This window comes from Oryctolagus cuniculus, chromosome 16 (assembly GCF_964237555.1).
Source record: "Oryctolagus cuniculus chromosome 16, mOryCun1.1, whole genome shotgun sequence".
Lineage (NCBI taxonomy): Eukaryota > Metazoa > Chordata > Mammalia > Lagomorpha > Leporidae > Oryctolagus > Oryctolagus cuniculus.
Window position 1 is genome coordinate 40,832,487 of NC_091447.1, and position 19,907 is coordinate 40,852,393.

General features: G+C 43.6%; 1 protein-coding gene across 1 annotated transcript in view; it reads left to right on the plus strand.

The window, feature by feature from the left end:
* PON1 (paraoxonase 1) overlaps window positions 1-19,140 on the plus strand; it is a 23,583-nt gene extending 4,443 nt beyond the window's left edge. Inside the window, 8 exon segments of the mRNA NM_001082297.1 lie at window positions 2,761-2,831; window positions 4,313-4,368; window positions 4,725-4,893; window positions 9,551-9,677; window positions 12,909-13,109; window positions 14,724-14,805; window positions 17,929-18,057; window positions 18,807-19,140. Of these exon segments, the coding sequence (NP_001075766.1) occupies window positions 2,761-2,831; window positions 4,313-4,368; window positions 4,725-4,893; window positions 9,551-9,677; window positions 12,909-13,109; window positions 14,724-14,805; window positions 17,929-18,057; window positions 18,807-18,977 (1,006 nt within the window). The 3' untranslated portion in view covers window positions 18,978-19,140.
* Window positions 19,141-19,907: the final 767 nt, after the last annotated feature.

Sequence of the window (19,907 nt, forward strand, 5' to 3'; positions counted from 1 at the left end):
CCATCTGCTATCTCCCAGGGTGCCCGTTAGCAGGAAACTGGATTGGAAGTAGACAAACTGGAGCTCAACCCCGAAGCTGCATTATGGGATGCAGGAGTCTCAACTGGCAACTCAGTGTCTATGCCAAATGTCCTCCAGAATGCTTTTCTTACTGCACAACTAAAGATTCTTCATTTCCTTTGAAAAGACTTTCTCACAGAATAGTTCCCAGCAAAGGTGGTGTTCTTGGACAGAGTTCAGAAGCTTGTGAGTCAGGAACATCTCCCAGGCATTAAACCTTATCTCGTAGACCTGGAGCATTTGGGCTTAAGGCCTTGGCGAGATATTTTATGGTAATTTGAGAATAATGCAGGTGAGTCTTGAGGTGTTTCCTGCAACTTTTCAGCACTATGAATTTCCTGGTTAGGAGACTGTATGTGAGCTTTGTATTCATACTTGAGTCCCAATCCCAGCTCAGTCATTTCATCTTTGTCATTTGTAAGAAAGGGAAGGTGTTTGAAGATAGGAAGAGTTGTGTACAGTACTTGATAATCACAATGATTACTCTGTTGACATATGACTTGTTTGGGCTCCAAACTGGAACCCAAACAAGAGGGTGTAGATTCAGTGCCTCACTGCCCTCACTGGGCTCCCTGTATTGTGATTATTCTATCTTGTCCAGATGAGAGGTCACCTTCCAGGAGAGAGAAGTATGAATTAGAATAGGGGCAAAAAAGGCCTACTGTCCTGCATTAACCCATCCTGATTAATGAACCCTGAGAGTCAGGAAGCACATTTATTCTGGTTTTTATATATATATATATTTATTTATTTATTTATTTGATGGAGTTACACAGAGAGAGAAGGAGAGGCAGAGAGAGAGAGAGAGAGAGAGAGAGAGAGGTCTTCCTTCAGCTGTTTCACTCCCCAAATTGGCCACAATGGCCGGAGAGAGAGAGAGAGAGAGAGAGAGAGAGAGAGAGAGAGAGAGTCTTCCATCAGCTGTTTCACTCCCCAAATTGGCCACAATGGCCAGAGCTGTGTCAATCCAAAGTCAGGAGTCAGGAGCTTCTTCGGGGTTTCCCACATGGGTGCAGGGGCTCAAGGACTTGGGCCATCTTTACTGCTTTTCTAGGCCACAGCAGAGAGCTGGATTGGAAGTGGAGCAGCCCAGGCCCAAACTGGCAGCCATATGGGATGCTGGCACTGCAGGCAGCACTACACTACACTGCCCACTATACCACAGTGTTGGCCCCTCTTTTCTTTCTTTTTTTAAAATTGATTTATTTATTTGCAAGTCAGAGTTACACAGAGAGAGGGAGAGAGGGAGAGAAATGTTCATCTGCTGGTTCATTCCCCAAATGGCTGCAACAGCTGGGACTGGGACAGGCTGAAGCCAGGAGCCAGGAGCTTCATCCAGGTCTCCCACGTGGGTGCAGGGGCTCAAGCACTGGGGCCATCTTTACTGCTTTCCCGGGCGCCTTAGCTAGGAGTAGATTGGAAGCAGAGCATCTAAGGATTCAAACTGGCGCCCACATGGGATGTTGGTTTTGCAGGCAGAGGCGTTATCCGCTGGGCCACAACACCAGCCTCAGCACGCTTATTCTTGCTATGTGGAAAAGGGAGTGTTGTGATTGCTGGCATTTTTCACAAGTGTTTTCTCACTCTCTTCTGTGCTCCTCTTGTAATCTCCTTGGTTTCAACCTTCATCCTGCACATTTTGTCCGTCCTTTGAGTTCCTACTCAAATATTCACTAACTCAATTTAGAGCATTAAGTAAATGAAATAGAAATGAAAAGATGATTCTCTTTTTAAAAAAAAAAACTGTTTTTCTCTTGTATTTACATAGTTATATGGTCTTATATTTTTTAAAAAATGTTTATTATAAAACCAGAATGTCTCTAAGAGAAAACAAATTAGTATGAAAACTTTAATATTAGCTAAAGGGTGTACCCACTAAATACACTCCCTTTTATTTATATAAACAGAACAGACTCCATGTAGTTAATAGATATAATTCTAAGAAAATAATGATACTTCCCTCCCTCCCTTCTCTCAGCTCGTTCCTTCCTTTTTTCCTTCAATTTTTGCACTAAAATATTTCTAATTTACTTTATGACACATGCTTAATCCTCCACTAAATAAAGAGTTCAAGAAGCAAAAAGTAGAAAGACCACTGTTCTACAGGAATATAGACAAGGGCTAAAAACAGTAATCAAATCCCAAGATGTGAATTTCACTCATATACATTAAGGATTTTGTAATATACTTTACAAATTAGCTACCACAGGGTATGATTTTCTGAAGCTACAAATCCTTTAAACACACCTGCATTTTTCAGGCACTACATCTGAAAGCAAATGCCCAGTTCAGGCTGGGGAGGCCGACTGGGCAGACGAATGAAGGCCCATTTGTCAGCAGCCCTTACCCAACCATGGAATCAACTTGAAGCAGGACGCCTTTCAATCCAACTTTCCACACAGAACTTCTCACATCACTGATAGAACACTTTCTGTCAAGGTGCACAGAGCCCTGGACAGGACAGTAGGGGTCTCTTGTGTGTGTCTGACCGCCTCTGCTACACAAACACCGACTGTTGTGCCCAGAGGACACTACTTGTCTTGCTCTGGCCTTGAGAGAATTGCACATGCCAGGAGCCACTAACTTGGGTTGAAACCAAGGCAAAACAGTAAAGGAGAACTTTGTGGGCTACTCACCCTTGTGATTGAATTCTAATTTCTGAAGAGTTTTATGTGTGTTTTATTTCTTCCTTTCTTCTAGAACACGATTTAATGTTCACCGTGAAGTAACTCCAGTGGAACTTCCTAACTGTAATTTAGTTAAAGGGATTGGTACGTATGTGAGTGGAGAAAGTGTCTCTCTTGAACTATCAGTATTAGTTCTCTATTGAATTCATGTATGCATTTAATTCTGTTCAAAAATAGAACTTTGAACCAGGTGTAGATGATTAAGCCAGTAGTTAATTATAAATTCCATGTTGTTTGACTTTTGATTTCAGCAATGTTTTTGCCTAGGTATTGGCAATTTTGATTGTTTTTGTTTGATCAGTAGACCAAAAGTCATGGTCAGAAGCATGCTTGGTTTCATGGGACTCTAACCTGAGGTTAGGCAGGAAAGGGAAGAAAGAGGAACAAACATGAAGCAGTGAGTGAAAAATACTTTAAAAAGAGAAAAGAAAGAACTTTCACAGGGCTTTGCAATTACCACACAGTTTCTCTGCATGCATCTCTTATTAAAATTGGAGAGGAAGAAATTTCTCCAGAAACTCCCTACAAATTTCTCCTTAGATCTCATTAGGCAGAGCTGAAGGGCAGGTTGGTGCCGTAGCAGCAAAGGAAGCTGGGAAAGTAACTCTTGGATCTACTCTCAGCAAAGATGAAAAAGCAGGGGACTAGCAACTGGTAGACAGCCCATGGAGTGTTCCAGGCTCAAGTCCCTGTCTGGTTTAACCAAGGGGCTTTGTTATTTGAGGACAATGTGTTTGAAATCCATGCTTTTGTTGCATTTGGTGGTCTTATTTTTGTTTTCTTAAATTTTTTTATCTCCCTTGACTAAGGCTCAGAATGGTAGACTAGAAGACCTATTTAGTTACTATCAGTGAACTTGGCTACTTTGTATTACTTTTTCTAGAATAAATAATATATTGATGTCAAATATCACTGTATACTTTAAAAAAAGACATTTCCACTGAGTATAAACACAAAATCACATATTTCATTTATCTCTAGATTAATTGAAAGTCAAAATCTTCATGTACTTTATAGTATAAACTTGAAGATATATATAAACTGGAAGATATAGTATAACTTGAAGACAATGATATTTTACTGAGATTTATAATTAGCACCAGTAAATGTAAGTCCTTGATCATCTGAAATGTATCCTCCTGTTAACTTCAGCATTTAAAATACATTCCTACTTCTGATATGGTTTTCAAAGAGTTTAATTGATTTGGAACTATGTAATATCAATATATGTTTGTAGTTTAGTTAACTCTGTATCTTTAGAAAGACAGCAATCTACTTCCAAATAATCCTACCTTTTGTACATTTTGTGGATATCTGAGTTTATGTAAGTGATTTCAGATTCTGAAGAAAAGGTTCTAGTCCATCAATTTGTAACAAAGCTGTTTATCAGAATCTTTTACATTTCTATGTAATCACTTCACCAATTTGAATAATAAATGAAAGAATGAATTATTCTAACCTGTCAAAGAAGAGCTAATATGTAGCCCTGTTTTCAAATGAGTGATGGAGACATGGGCTCTCAGCTCCATGCAGTAATATTCAATGGTTGTACGTTTTTATTCCAGACAATGGTTCTGAAGACTTGGAAATACTGCCCAATGGACTGGCTTTCATCAGCTCCGTGAGTGCTGCACCTGTTGTGTCCTAGAGTATTTTCCAGTTGAGGGCTTCTGTACATCAGTGCCCACCTTCAGTTAAACTGGGCAGTCCTACCACGTTCTTGTGGGCTGGAAACTGTGGTGTGGTACCTGTGACTTTGCTTTGGGTGATGGGAGGGTTTGTGGGGGTGGCTGTGGAGAGCATGTAGTTTTTAGGGTCTCTGTGGGTCTACAGCACATGCCAGGTAAGAGGATACACAAGTGGCCCTGGCACCTTGTGACCTGGGGCAGATGGTGTGAACTTGTGTCCCGTCCACTGCTCCATCAGCATTGGAAGTCTTTATAACGGGGCTGCTTTCTCTCCTTCATGTTTTCTAAGGGATTAAAATATCCTGGAATAATGAGCTTTGACCCTGATAAGTCTGGAAAGATACTTCTAATGGACCTGAATGAGGAAGACCCAGTAGTGTTGGAACTGGGCATTACTGGAAGTACATTTGATTTATCTTCATTTAACCCTCATGGGATTAGCACATTCACAGATGAAGGTAACAATATTTACTGGTTTTTTCCACCTTTGTGTTGATATTATTTATGTAAGAGGCAGAGAGACCGAGAGAGCTCTCATTTGCAGATTAACTCCCCAAATGCCCATAACAGTTGGAAATGGGCTGAGCTGGAGCCAGAAGGAGAAACTCAATCCAGGTCTCTCTGGTGCATGGCAGGACCCCAGCTCCTTGAGCTCTCACCACTGCCTCCCAGGAGCTACATCAGCAGGATGCCAGAATCAAGTGCCAGTGCCAGGAGTTGAAGCCAGTTCTTCTAATGTGGGATGTGGGCATTCTAACACGCTTCTTAGCCACTAGGCCTAATAGCAGCTCCATTTGCTGTTTATTTTTTTAAAATTTGAAAATACAGTGGCGGGTGTTTGGTCTAGTGGTCGAAACACCTGCACCCCCTATCAGAATGGCTAGGTTTGAGTCCTGGCTCTAGCTTCCTGCTAGTGTGCACCCTGGAAGGTAGCTGGTGAGGGGTCAAGTGTAGGAGACCCAGATTGAGCCTCCAGATCCTGGAATTTGAAGAATGAACCAACAGACAGGATCTTGAATTCTTTTTCTTTCTTTGTTTCTTTCTCTCTGTCTCAAATGAATGAATACATAAATCAAATTTAAAATAAATACAACATTCCAATGAATGAATATTTTGTCTCAGCTAATGAAAACATAATTATCACGAACGCTCTTATTCTAGGTATTAAATCTACCCTCATTCTAATTAAATACAATATTAAAACTACTTAAATGCTGGAAGATGCTAAAATATTGACACTCAGTTTTGTAAAATGCCAGCCTTCACATTATCCCTGAAACCACTGTGATAACAATGCGTACTCCCAACCGTTACGGGATTTGCATTTTAGACGATGTTAAAGATGTGGACATTCTTGGGAGCAGGCTTTTCTAACCTTGGGCATCTGCAGCTCTGGGTCTGGCGGCAGCGAGGCACAGGGCTGCTCTCCTTCGGCCCTGTCACCTTCGGTGGCTTCCCGCGCGTGGTTCCTCTGCTCGGGGTTCACAGTGCTCCTCCACATTTCCATGCCTGACTTGTTGCCCTCATCCCTTAGGGCCTCATCCCATCTCCTCCTCCCTATTCACTGTCATTGCCTAGGATCTCAACCCCGGTGCACACAGAAGCATCTGGAGTGTTTCTGAAAGACCAGGCCTCCGACTCAAAGATTCTGTGACTCAGTGGATCCTAGGGAGGCCTGGACAGTAGCACCTGTCAAAGGTCGTCCAGGTGATAAAAGTGTAAGGCCAGGGTTGCGAACAGTGTGTATACTCCTTGCTTCCCCTTCCTCATCAGAGGAGCCCTCATTCAGCCCTCCTTCCCGACTTTCCCATTGTGGGTGGCTAAACTTGCTACCCTGGAAGTCATCAGTGGTTCCTTACTGCGAAACTCCTCTGTCTCTTTCTTTCCTCTCCTCCCTCCCTCCCTCCCGCCACATCACTTTATACTATCGACCACTTTCTTTGAGAAAACTTCTCCCGCCCAATATTCCAGTGCCCCGACGTACCCTGGTTCTGATCCGACCTCAGCTTTACTCCCCTGCTCCTCGCTTTGTCATCATTGCCGGTTCTCTGACATGGCCCAGAGGTTCCATCTTGTAGCTCCTCTTTATTTCTCTATTTCAGAAATTTTAAACAAGTGTCACTGTGCCTGCTTCCTAGAGTATCTCTAAATACAGGTATTATTTTCTTCAACTCTTTAACTCCTTTACTGCAAGCCTTCTGTTTGAGTTCCTCTCCTGTAGCACCTTAAACTCCAAATGTCAGAAATCATTTTCCGTCATTTTCTATTCTCTTCTCCACCTCTTTGCTATACAGCTTCCTTACACACACACACACAGACACACACACACACACGATGAGTTTTCAAAAAGTTCATGGAAAAGGTATATATATATATATATATATATATTATTTTTTTGACAGAGTTAGACAGTGAGAGAGAGAGACAGAGAGAAAGGTCTTCCTTCTGCTGGTTCACCCCCCAAATGGCCACCACTGCCAGTGCACTGTGCCGATCCAAAGCCAGGAGCCAGGTGCTTCCTCCTGGTCTTCCATGCGGGCGCAGGGCTCAAGCACTTGGGCCATCCTCCACTGCCTTCCCAGGCCACAGCAGAGAGCTGGACTGGAAGAGGAGCAACCAAGACAGAACCGGCGCCCCAACCAGGACTAGAACCCGGGGTGCCGGCGCCGCAGGCGGAGGATTAGGCTAGTGAGCTGCGGTGCCAGCCAGAAAAGGTCTATTATTAAAAAAACTACACATGGTCTTTGAATCTTTTGCACCAAAATAAACACACACACACACACATTTAAGATTTTACTTATTTATTTGAGAGGTAGAGTTACAGACACAGAGGGAGAAACAGACAGAAAGGTCTTCCATCCAATGGTTCACTCCCCAAATGGTTGCAATGGCCGGGACTGGGTTGATCCGAAGCCAGGAGCCAGGAGTTTCTTCCAGGTCTCCTACATGGGTGCAGGGGCCCAAAGACTTGAGCCATCTTCTACTGCTGTCCCAAGCCAAAAGCAGAGAGTTAGATCAGAAGAGGAGCAGCTGGGATACGAACTGGTGCCCATATGGGATGCCACAGGTGAAGGCTTAGCCACAGTGCCAGCCCCTAAATTTATGTTTTAATTCCATTTTCCCACCAACTTTGTGAAGCCTCCTTGTACATTCTCTTCAGTGGCCTTGCCACTCATTCACTCATAGGTTAGCATTACATTTTATTTTTAAAATATTTTTAAGTGTAAAAAGCATAGTGTTTGGTATATACTTTCAAAAATAAAAGTGGGGAGAGTATTACACAAAGTACCTCTGTCCATCTCCTTTGCAACGAGTACTGCATCAGGGGTTATCTTTTATGGCAGTGCGCTCAGAGCTGCCGTGTGGGGTACTCGCGAATCAGTTGTGTGTTCATCTGCTAGTGGATATTAGGTTCTCCCCATCTTTAAGCTCATTGCAAACAAGGCCAAAATGAACATCCTTATGCACGCATCTTCTGTGACTATTTCCTTGGGATAGACTGCAGATTAAGAGAATCTGCTTGGCCGGCGCCACAGCTCACCAGGCTAATCCTCCGCCTTGCGACGTCAGCACACCGGGTTCTAGTCCCGGTCGGGGTGCCGGATTCTGTCCCGGTTGCCCCTCTTCCAGGCCAGCTCTCTGCTGTGGCCAGGGAGTGCAGTGGAGGATGGCCCAGGTACTTGGGCCCTGCACCCCATGGGAGACCAGGAGAAGCACCTGGCTCCTGCCTTCGGATCAGCGCAGTGCGCCGGCCGCAGCGCGCCGGCCTTGGCGGCCATTGGAGGGTGAACCAACAGCAAAGGAAGCCTTTCTCTCTATCTCCCTCTCTCACTGTCCACTCTGCCTATATATATAAAAAAAAAAAAAGAGAGAGAGAGAGAGAGAATCTGCTGTACAAGATATGAAACCAGGTTGTTATCAGCCCTGGTGGTTGGTTTCTGCCTCCCTCACGCCTTAGCCCTCACTTTCTGTCCAAGTCCCTTCCTGTCTCTGTCAGAGCCATGCTCTGGCCCAGGCCTCTCTCTCCACCTGCCTGCATGACTGCTGTAGCCTCAGGTTGGGGTTCCTTCTGGGCACTTAACTCGTAGATACACCCTTGGTCTGTACCCTAAGCCTTAGCAAGACTGATGCCTGCTCCCTACTTCTATGGCTTACGCTCCCACTCTCCCTCTCTTGCTTTCTTTCAGCTCCAGCTCCAGCTCCAGCTTTCCCGTTAAGTGAATGTGTGTGGAGCTGCTGCCCCAGGCCTTTTGTATACTATATTCCCTCCGCTTGGAATGCTCTTTCCCTAGAAATCCACAGGATTTGCTCTCGTGTTTCATTGTTGACCCCACGAAGAAAACACCCCATGCCTCTCTATCCATTCACGCAATTTTATTTTCCTTTGCAGCATTTGAACACCAACTCAAAGAAATTGAACACCTGTTTGTTGACTGGGTTCATGAAGCATCTCAGCTGGTTCTCTGTTCAAATTGCTTCGCTTCAAGCTGCTACACCTTGCACTTTTTTTTCCCCCTTCAAACACCAACTTGACCATGTCAGAGGTTTCTAAAGTTTTACTGCTTCTTAAGCAGAGAGCATGCTCTGAGTTTAGCCAACTTGGTTCACGCCTTCCTGAAGGCGAAACTGGTCTCCTTTGTGTCCCAAAGACACCTTGACTCCAAGAAGCTGCTTCTGCTTGTTCCTGTCTCCCAGAAACTCTTCATGTTACTTGTCAACTCACACTGTGTCAATGATACCTGAACACATCTTGTATTAGCAGTTTCTGCACTTTTTTATCCCTTTTATCGCAACTCTGCATCTCGCAAAGACCATTTGAACGAGAAAGCGTAACTCGCTCCTTGGAATGGTATTGTCAGTGGGGCTCATCTTAAGTCAGGGATTTTTTTTCTCCCTGTGGAGTTTTGAGTTTCTAGCGACTGTCACTGGTTCCTCTTTCAGCCACTTTTCTTTGGAGTAATCACAAATGCTTCTCTCTACAAGGAGATGAAAATATTCCATCTGCCTGACATCCTAAGTACTAGTTGGAGGGGAGTTGAAATTGCTTTTTGGAGCAGAGCTGACAGCTGCGAGCACAGTGAACATTTCGATCTTTTGTTTTTAATCTCCTTTCAGATAATATCGTCTACCTGATGGTGGTGAACCATCCAGATTCAAAGTCCACAGTGGAGTTGTTTAAATTCCAAGAAAAAGAAAAATCACTTTTGCATCTGAAAACCATCAGACACAAGCTTCTGCCTAGGTACTGCAATGCGGCTTCTATTTTTCTTTAACAGTAGTTGGTGGTTAACCCACTTACGGGTTGGCCTTTTGGTTCGGCTCTCCTTTCTGTGACCACAGACTCCTCCAAATGTTCTTGGGCAGAACCTTTAAGGCCTCCAGTCCTCCCGAAGAAGTCCCATTTTCTTCCTCATTTCCCAGGATGGCTGCTGGCTGCTGGCTCCTGACCTCAGGATCTCTGTTCGAGCTTTCGCCAAGAAAAAAATTCTGCTCCTGTTTCAAACCCAAACAAACCTTCATAGACAGATTCTACAGCTTGAGTTGATTTATTTCTGTTTATATTATAAAGCAGAGCATGTCAGATGTTTATGTGAGTTGGAGATGAATATTTAAGAGAAGACCCCCATCTGGGACCTGTCTGTGCTGCCTGTACTGCTGTTTGGCTGTACAGCATTTACATAATAGCACATCTAAAGTAACACTTCACTCATCTTAGGCTCCTTAACAATATAACATACGGGGGCAAGAGTACAGACAAGTATCCCCAACACACAACTTCCTGACTTGTCTGGTGAATATGTGCTTTACGAGACCAGTTAGGAATTTAGGACTGAAACCTGACGTTATCTTCCAAAACATTTTTTACCTCTTGATTATTCTGATTTTCTAGAATCCCAACCTCTATTTGTGTCATTTATATGCAGCATTTGACTGCCTCGTTATTGGTGAATCTCTACTGCACATCTGCAGGTGCCTGGCAAAGTGCTAGGGTTACAGAGAGAGGTAGAGCCAGAGAGAGAGGTCTTCCATTGCCGGCTCACTCCCCAAATGACTGCAGTGGCTGGAGCTGAGCTGATCCCAGGCCAGGAGCCAGGAGCTTCTTCAAGATCTCCCATATGGACGCAGGGGCCCAAGGACTTGGGCCATCTTCTACGGCTTTCCCAGGCCATAGCAAAGAGCTGGATCGGAAGTGGAGCAGCTGGGACTTGAACCGGCGCCCATCTGGGATGCTAGCACTGCAGGCCAGGGCTTTAACTCACTGTGCCACAGCGCCGGCCCCTCCTCACCTTTCTTACCTGGTGGTTTTGAAGACTAGGAAACTGAGATGGGAGAGAAATTGAGTTACTGGATAAAGGCCAAGCCACTGTTTAGTGGCCGAGTAGTTTTTTCCACAAGCCTGGAAGTCTTTTGGTGGAAGAACATATTCATGCATTCATTCAACAAATATACTTTGGGGGAGAGAATGAAGTCATGAATGATTGGATAATGTGAAGAAGGCCAGAGCTAATGTGGGGAATAATACATGGAACTGAGAAGCTGTGCTCATGGTAACAATGGTGAAACAACTTCACAAGCTTTAGATACAAGTGAGATGCTACACTAACCAATTTAAACAAGCTATTTTATTGACTGTATAGAAATACATTCTAAATTAGGTTTTATTATTACACCTATTGTGAATTTAGAAAAAATAACCGAGGCCTGCAATATTTCTTAAGTTACTCTGTGTGACACTATCATTAAATGGTGCAGAAGGGATTTTAATCTTGATAGCTTGAATCCTGAGCCACCAGAGCTATGAAAATAATGAAAATTTATTTTGTTTCACTATTTAATCTTGGAAATCTCAGGTTTGTCTAGTTTCCTGGGGTGTGATTTTTTTTTTTTCTGAGCCATTTGTAAAAGTATTGGTCTTTGGCAGTGCCTAGCCAAACTGAAAATAACCAGAGAGCCACAGTTACCTGGAATTCTGCCTTCAGAACCCAAGGACTGAGGTGTAGCTTTGTGTTTATTGTTGTTTCTGGCATTAATATTCCAAGTACTAAATCTATTATTATAAGTTAAGAATGTTATTTTTAATAATAGCACAGCTACTATTTTTGGTTGTTTAATATATGCCAGGCATGACACAGGGCCTTTTCATGAATTATTTCATGTTCTTTTTGACCCAGGCTTGTAAGTTATAGCAGCATGCTACAGCCCCTGCCGATAGCAGGCAGTGTCACTGGTTTTCAAAGCGGTTGCTCTAAACCTTTCTACTATGTTCCTGTAGATGAGAAATAAGCAAATCATCATAAGCCACATGAATTTCAGCAAATTACTTTTAACAAAGCAGGAGTAAAACCAGCTTACAGAATTATGTCTGGAGCTTGTTCAGACCAATCCTAAATTCCTAAACCTTTTTATTTCCAGGTAGGGATAGTGGCTACCATTGGTGGAGGATTTATTGAATGCCAGGCTCCCTGCAAAACACACAACAGACATCGTCTCATTGTAATTCCCCCCGTAACTCCACAAATTCAGATTCTTCTCTTAATGAGCTGTAGGACTCTGGGAAATCATTTAACCTGTCTTTACAGATGAGAAGACGGAGGGGCTGTGTGTTGCTTAGCTTGCCCAGGAGCCCAGAGCTGGTGGGCTGGCCATTCGTCCTCCACAGTAGATGGCATCCTGTTCTCCCAGATCACAGCCCTGGGGAACACTCGTCACCTCAATCAGCACAGGAGGACTCCTTATGTGTTTGCAATTGCACCTATTAAAGCAGAAGAATAGACTCAGATGTGTTACATGTCCAGTAGCAGCCAGAGAATCCTAATCAGAGAGAACAAAAACCCTGGCATCCAGTTTCTGAGCATTCCTGTTCACAGACGTTTTATCCAGTTTGGAGCCATGAAACTTTGAGGCTGAAAGATGGGCCAGTCTACATCATTCTTTTCTTAGAGTTAGGGAAACTGAGACCATGGCATGTGCAAGGATTGGTTTTGCCTACAACACACAGCTCCTAGTAGCACAGTTTTAACTAAAATGCAAGTCTCCAGGCTGACAGGTCAGTGATTTATTTTTTCCTACTGCTTTATGAAGTCAGGGACTCTTGGGAGTCAGTGCTATATGAGCACAGCTACATTTTACCCTGATAATGATTCCTGGTCTAATTTCACATCTACAGACTATAGTACATCTGCACACACACACACACATACACACACATTCCAGAACACTATTTTTAAGATAGAGCTAATAGGGTTTTTGTGTTACAATGCTGTGATCACTCCTTTAGAATTTCTTAGAGCATTTATTATTTTTGAGGCTGGCATAAGAATGATTTCATATGAATTCTGTATTATCCCAACAGTGTGAAGGCTCCATCCCATAAGCTGATTTTGGGAATGGACATTAATGAGTGCCAAGTCATAATCCCAGTGTACAATCCCTTCACCTCTAATATGTTTGTGTGTTTCTGTTTTAATTGCAGTGTGAATGACATTGTCGCTGTGGGACCTGAACACTTTTATGCTACCAATGATCACTATTTTATTGACCCTTACTTAAAATCCTGGGAAATGCATTTGGGATTAGCGTGGTCATTTGTTACTTATTATAGTCCCAATGATGTTCGAGTAGTGGCAGAAGGATTTGATTTTGCTAACGGAATCAACATCTCACCAGACGGCAAGTATGTACACTCTTTGAAACATAATGGATTTACTCAGAGTCTTATTAGATGTCTTCAAAATATAATCTTTTTCTAAGTAATATGCTACATCTCATGGAATTAGGAGAAATGTAAAATATCTTAATATTTTAATGAGTAAGATTTATCAAATGAAAGTCTTATATTTTGTGAAGCCACACTGTATTTTTTCTTCAGAAAAAAAATAATAAATTTCAAGAGAGAAAACTGAGACAAACATTCACTATTCCTAACCAGCATTGTTTGGAAGGAAGAATTTTGAATGTAGGAGGAGACTTCAAAAAGTTCATGGAAAACGGATACTATGAGAAAAACTATGCATGGACTTGACAAAATTTGCATCAAAAGAAATTTATCTTTTAATTCCATTTTCCCATAAGCTTTCTGAAGTACCCTCATATAGTGGGATTAGTAGTGTGTAGGCATACATATCAATAGTGCTGGTTTGTGACAAGTAACTTGTGCCAAAGAGTAAATCAAGGCACTGTTCCTTTACCAAGTCCCTGCCTTCCATGCAGGAGACTCTGATTGGTTTCTCAGCTTCTGTCTCTGGACTGCCCTTGCCTTGGCTATAGCAGGCATTTGGCAGTGGGGTTGGGGTTGGGGGAGGGGTGCAGAATTGGTAGATGAGACATTTCTGCCTGTAGTCTCTCTCTCTGTTTCAAATAAATAAAATGTCTAACTTTTTTTAAAAAAGGAAGTTTCACCATGATGAAAGTATGTCCTTTACTTAACTAAGCAATGTCCTTACTGATTAGTTGATTTGTACAATCATTTCTTACTGGCTTTGCAACAAACAATTCACATATTAGCATTGGATGGGGGCCCACCCATTGGGTACCATTGGTATATACACAAAATCTATATGTCCATTCAGCTGTCTTTTCTCATCTTGAATCACCAAGAATTTCAGAGGCTTGTTAATAAACATCTAGAAAAAGCAACATTGATATCCTCACTGGTTCATATCATTTCCTGGTCTTTAAACATAGAAGGTAATCCAGCAGTCATTTTTCTTCATGATCTGAAATGCACAGTGCTGAGTCCATGAGCCATGGCCATGAGCTATGGACTTTGTGATGTGTAGCATTGAAGTCTGCACAGCGTACTGAATCCACAGGGTCCAGACCAGACTTGGGCCATGAAGGCGAGGAAGATTTCTGTCAATCCTGGCCAAGCATCTTGTTGCTTCTCATCAAAATAAGGAACTCTTGTCACAGCACTTTCCTGCACCCTCCCTTCGAGACTCCATATCCCCCGAAATGCAGAACCTGGGGTTTGCTGCTATATTAACAAACTGAAAGAAGCACTGTTATACATTTTGCTTCTAGCAAGAAAGAGCTGGTGTTAGGTCTGATTGCCATTGACACTGATTAGGAACAAGCAGGTTCCCCCCTTTAGAAATAACTTTCCAGACCGTAACCCCCCTTGTGCATTGGAAACTCATTGAGTTTTTTCTGAATTTAGTGTGCTTTGAGATAGGCTCTATTCCCGATCCCTGAGCAAAAGTTCTTCCTAGCAGTTATTATAACCCCACTGTGACTTTTGAATTCCAATTATATCCAGTACTTTGATGTAGCTCTCTCTTCTCTGAAGGTATGTCTATATAGCTGAACTGCTGGCTCATAAGATCCATGTGTATGAAAAGCACGCTAATTGGACTTTAACTCCATTGAAGGTAAGATGTATTAACATTATAAGTTTGCAGAGTGATAATTAGATTCTGAGTTGTGAAACTAAAAGTGAAGAAAACAGGGTTGTCTAATTGGAGTGGGTGAGAGCTAATTTTTCGCTCCTTTATTAAAAGCCACCAGCATCCTTAGGTGTGTGTTGCTCACTTTCCCCAAGTGCAGGCTGGAGAACAGTGAACCACACTCACACCTGTGGGGCGTAGGTTCTCTCTGCCCTTGTGATGCTTAAGCTTGGCAGTGGCCTTCTGGGTCTTTTTCCCTGCTGTCCTTCCATGTCCTTCCATTTCCCCTTTTCTATGTTAATGGAACAGCTAAATAAACAGCCTCCATATATATAATATGTATATTGTACATATTAAATATATATCATATGTAATATACTTCTTTTTATATATATTAACTTTTATTAATTTATCAGAGAGGAGGGGGGCATCTTCTGGTTCCATACCCCAAATGTCTGAAACAGCCAAGACAAGGCTAGGCCAAGGCTGGGAGCCCAGAATTCAATGCATGTCTCCCCCATGGGTGGCAGATGCTTCCCCCTGGTCTCCCATGTGGGTGCAGGGCCATCCTCCACTGCCTTCCCGGGCCACAGCAGAGAGCTGGGCTGGAAGAGGAGCAACCGGGACTAGAACCTGGCGCCCATATGGGATGCCGGTGCCACAGGTGGAGGATGAACCAAGTGAGCCACGGCACCTCACAGTTTGACTTTTAAAAGGGGTATGTTTGTATCAGCTGAAGTAAAATGGAATTTCACACACTCATACTGGCTGATGGACTACAAACGAACAGTGGTTATCACAATAGATACTTACATACATTGAAAGTCAGGGAATTTTATCATAGAAATCGATTCAATGCACATTCAACAAAGAAGGCTAGGGCTCTGTTCCCACCAAGGCAAGATCTAAGCCAAGGCTGATTTCTCGTCTGGCTCCCACTTTCGGTCACAGCTCATGCCTGGTTCCCATCATAACTATTCAGTAGGATTAGTCTTTCATTTGAAGGATTATATTGACTAACAGCAGTTAATTCATACATTAGAAGGTAAACAATTTAGATGAATTTACAGGGTCTAATGGTAAAACTTGAGATGAGTGTGGATGGGTTTATCTCCTGCCAAACATGATAGAGCCATGCAACGGACTACCCTTCATCCCCAGGAAGCAGTGATGTACTGGTAGGTCTGCAACATCGATGACCCTTGAGAATGTCACACTTAGCAAGATCAACCACACGCAAGGGGACAAATATGGTGTGACTCCACATACATGAAGTACTTTGACAAATTTAAAGAGACAGAAAGTGGAATGATGATTCTCAGGGGCCTAGGAGAAGAGAGGAATGGGGAGTGTGTTGTTGAACGAGTACAGAATTTGTGTTTGGAATGGTTATAAGTTCTAGAAATATATTGTGTTGATAGTTTCACAACATTGTAATTGTATTTAAAAATGGTTGTTACAAAATTGCATGTATATTTCACCACAACAAAAATAGTGCCCCACACTCCCAAAAGAGTTTCTAAGACTCAGGCAATGAGTTACTCACACTTCAGTGAGCATGAGCCTCCGTTCTCTACAAACCAAGAGATTAACCCAGAAAACAGTTTTTCAAAGAGAATAATTGATTAAATTTTCTTGAGCAAAAAATGCAAAATTTCCCAGCTGGCTCAGTGGGAGTGAGATGCGTGTGGTCCCACACAAGCTGTAATGTGCTAGCACGGCTGGGAATCACTTATTCGAAAGGCAAGAGTTCATTTCCTGGCCGGGAATGGATCACTGCTGGGCATCCAAGCTCCTGCTTGGCACCAACCAGGTCTGCAGGGGACACTGCTTTTCCAGGTGCCGACCTGCATGCAGAGGGCACGGTAGGGGTTCAGCAGCTTCATGTTGAATGGGGGGGACCCCGGGTTTCCACGTCCTTCTCACCCAACTCCCCCGGGCCCGATTCTCTTCTTAGCTTTCATCTGCCTTGCAATTCACCAAGTGGCTACCCCCTCCAAAGATAATAGCAGAGCCCTCATTCACACATTTCCCTCACAGAAATCCATGTGTCAGAGCATCATGGGGACACGGGGGCTTGGGGTGCAGTGGGATGAGGCAATCCTGGAGCTTTTGAATGGCATTGGCTTGCTCAGCTGCCTCCTTTGCCTAACCTGGCCTGCTGCCAAGGCAAGGCGTGACAGGTGTGCAGGAAGGTGAGCATGAGGCCCCACCATGTTGCCCGAGCCCTCTAATCCCTCTGCGGACGTGTGAGGACAGCTCTCACTCTGCGTAGCGTGCGTGGGGCAGCAGTGGCTGCGTGCCCACACGCTGGCCTTTGCAGTGAGTACCACCAGTAACTTCCTGGGTCTCCAGGCACTAACGCACGCTGGACTCTGAGGTACATGGGAGATATTGTTTCTCCAGTGAGAGCTACAGGTAAACAAATAGATGGGATTTCTCTCCGGTAGAAGGCAGCCAAGATGATGCATGGTGGAATGAAGAATCGTTGGTATTATTTACGATCCTGATGTAAAGGTGCAACAGCAATCCGAGCAGTCATCCTGCGCTTCCAATTTATATGGAGAGAATAAATAGCAGGAGAACAGGGAGTTGAATAACATCGCGGAACTTAAAGAACAAACTTTTTCTCAACTCCAAGGCAAAGATTAGACCCTAGGTGGTCATTTCTTCTCTGGCTGCACAGCCTATCATTAGCCATTAAAGAGCCTACATTTCATCTGGGTTCTCATCAGAAATGAATGTATGTTTCCTGCTTGTGTTCGGAATGCTTGTAAGAATATCATTTGTGCATGCTGTTTTAGAAGCAACTGGTTTATGCTGCACTTAAAAAACTTTCTTTTCCTAGTTTTAGGTTCAGGGACACATGTTAGTTCAAATGATTGCATCTAACTTTTACCAGTATTCCCTGGTTTTCCGTCTCTTCTGCCTGCCCCATCTGTTCTGGAAACGAACAAAATACTGGCACGGACAGAAGGCCAGAGGAGTTCCCTCGCGCTGTTGAATCCGGTCCCTGGACACTGCTGTGTGGTAACCAGAAACCGACAAGGCTGTAGCTGCATTGTTTTCACTTTGCCTTTCCTTCTCTCCCTGTTTGCACCTTGCAAGTCCCTCGACTTTAACACTCTTGTGGACAACATATCCGTGGATCCTGTGACAGGGGACCTTTGGGTTGGTTGTCATCCCAATGGCATGCGAATCTTCTACTATGACCCAAAGAATCCTCCTGCATCAGAGGTCAGTTTGAAAAGTTAGTTGTGTCCGTGATAATTTTTTCTCAGCTATTATTTTTTCATGAAAAACAATTCTCAATTGTATATAAAAATAAAGGGGGACACATGTATAGATGATCTAAGTGATTAGAAATGAAAGGACTTACGGGGATATTTTGGTCAGAGTCTAGGCAGGACGTAGATGGTACTTTGAAGAGACTTGAGTAAAAGGATACTCCTAGTGTATAAGGGAATAATGCAAATTCCAGGGCCAGCAAGAGAGCAGGAAATGGTTATCAGAAGCCAGGAGAGAAGGGAGCTGTGTGTGGAGCAGGCCATCTGGGAGGAACTTGGCCTCTGCCTGTTGGACGTGACCCAGCGGAAGCCTGGGACTTCACTACCCCATTCCTTGCCAGCTTCCTCTTCCTCATTGTGACTGCTGGGAGCGGAGTTCCTGGCTCCTGGCTTCAGGCTGACCAAGACTGGGTGGATTTTGTAGACATTTGGGGAATGAACCTAAGGACATCGGATCTCCCTTTGTCTACTTCTCTGCCTTTCAATAAATGAAACAAACAAACCAACAAACAATCGCATGATCAAAACCTGTTGGTTTGCAAGTGAGGAAATGGGTGTCTGAAATGTAAAATTTTGGAACAAAGTATGACTGCTCTAAATGGCTTCTTACAGAGAAATGACCTGATGCTGAAAGTTGTGGTGTGCGACCTAGTGTGAACCTAAACTTAGTGTCATATTAACCTGTTATTGCTTTGATAGGTGCTTCGAATCCAGGACATTTTATCCAAAGAGCCCAAAGTGACAGTGGCTTATGCAGAAAATGGCACTGTGTTACAGGGCAGCACGGTGGCCGCTGTGTACAAAGGGAAAATGCTGGTTGGCACCGTGTTCCACAAAGCTCTCTACTGTGAGCTCTCACAGGCCAATTAGCACCCGTGCCGCGGACACTGGCACCCACGATTTCAACTGCTTGCCGGCCACATTCTTGGGGCCACAGTGCCCTCGGCGGGATGATGGACAACCCTAAATTTGACATCAACTGCATCGCAGCCTAGAGTGGATATGAAGAGTAGGGCTTTTTGAGCGTGAATTCAAATCAGTCTTGGGATACTTTACCAATAAAGCCCCTTTTCATTAAAATAGTGAAATTTATCATGTCAATTGTTGAGTCCTTAATAAGTTAACCGTTTATCGTCCAAAAAGTACATTCCCTACCACTGCTGTTCCCTGAAACTATCTGAGTGTATTTCTGCCTTGCATGTGCTGTTACAGCAGAGAACAGGGGAGCAGGATGGGATCACGGTGCCAGAACCCCAGTCCTCACTCAGGGACTCCAGCTCCCCGACTGTGCAGCGCGGTGAGCTCTCCACTCCAGGCTCGGTTCTGTAGCCGAGCGGTTGGACACCCTGGCGTCCTCACACTTGCATCCACCGTCCCCTTCTATGTAAGGCGTTCTCAGTACCCATTAACCTGCATGACCCCGGCTCTCCTTGATTCTCTTTTCAATGTCCTGCAGCAATGGCAGGTAGAATTCTTGGAAGTGTCGTCACCCCTGAAAATCCCAAGTGTCTGTTGACTCAGCACTGCTAACTAAGCATTGTATATTTCAGTCTCTTTGACCTGGTTAAATGGTTGGATACAGAATAAAACCTATAATTGACTCAGGTTAAGCTAAGTGCCCCCAAAACTCACTCGTTTTCTCTCCTTCTCTCTCCATATTTTAATTTTTTGTTATTGTGGATTCCTTGTACATTTTTACGTGGTACAGTGTAATATTTCAGCACTTGTATATGGGGCGTACAGCTTACCTTGGTCAAATCGGGCAATTCACATTTCTATTTCCTTATCTTTTTTCTTTAT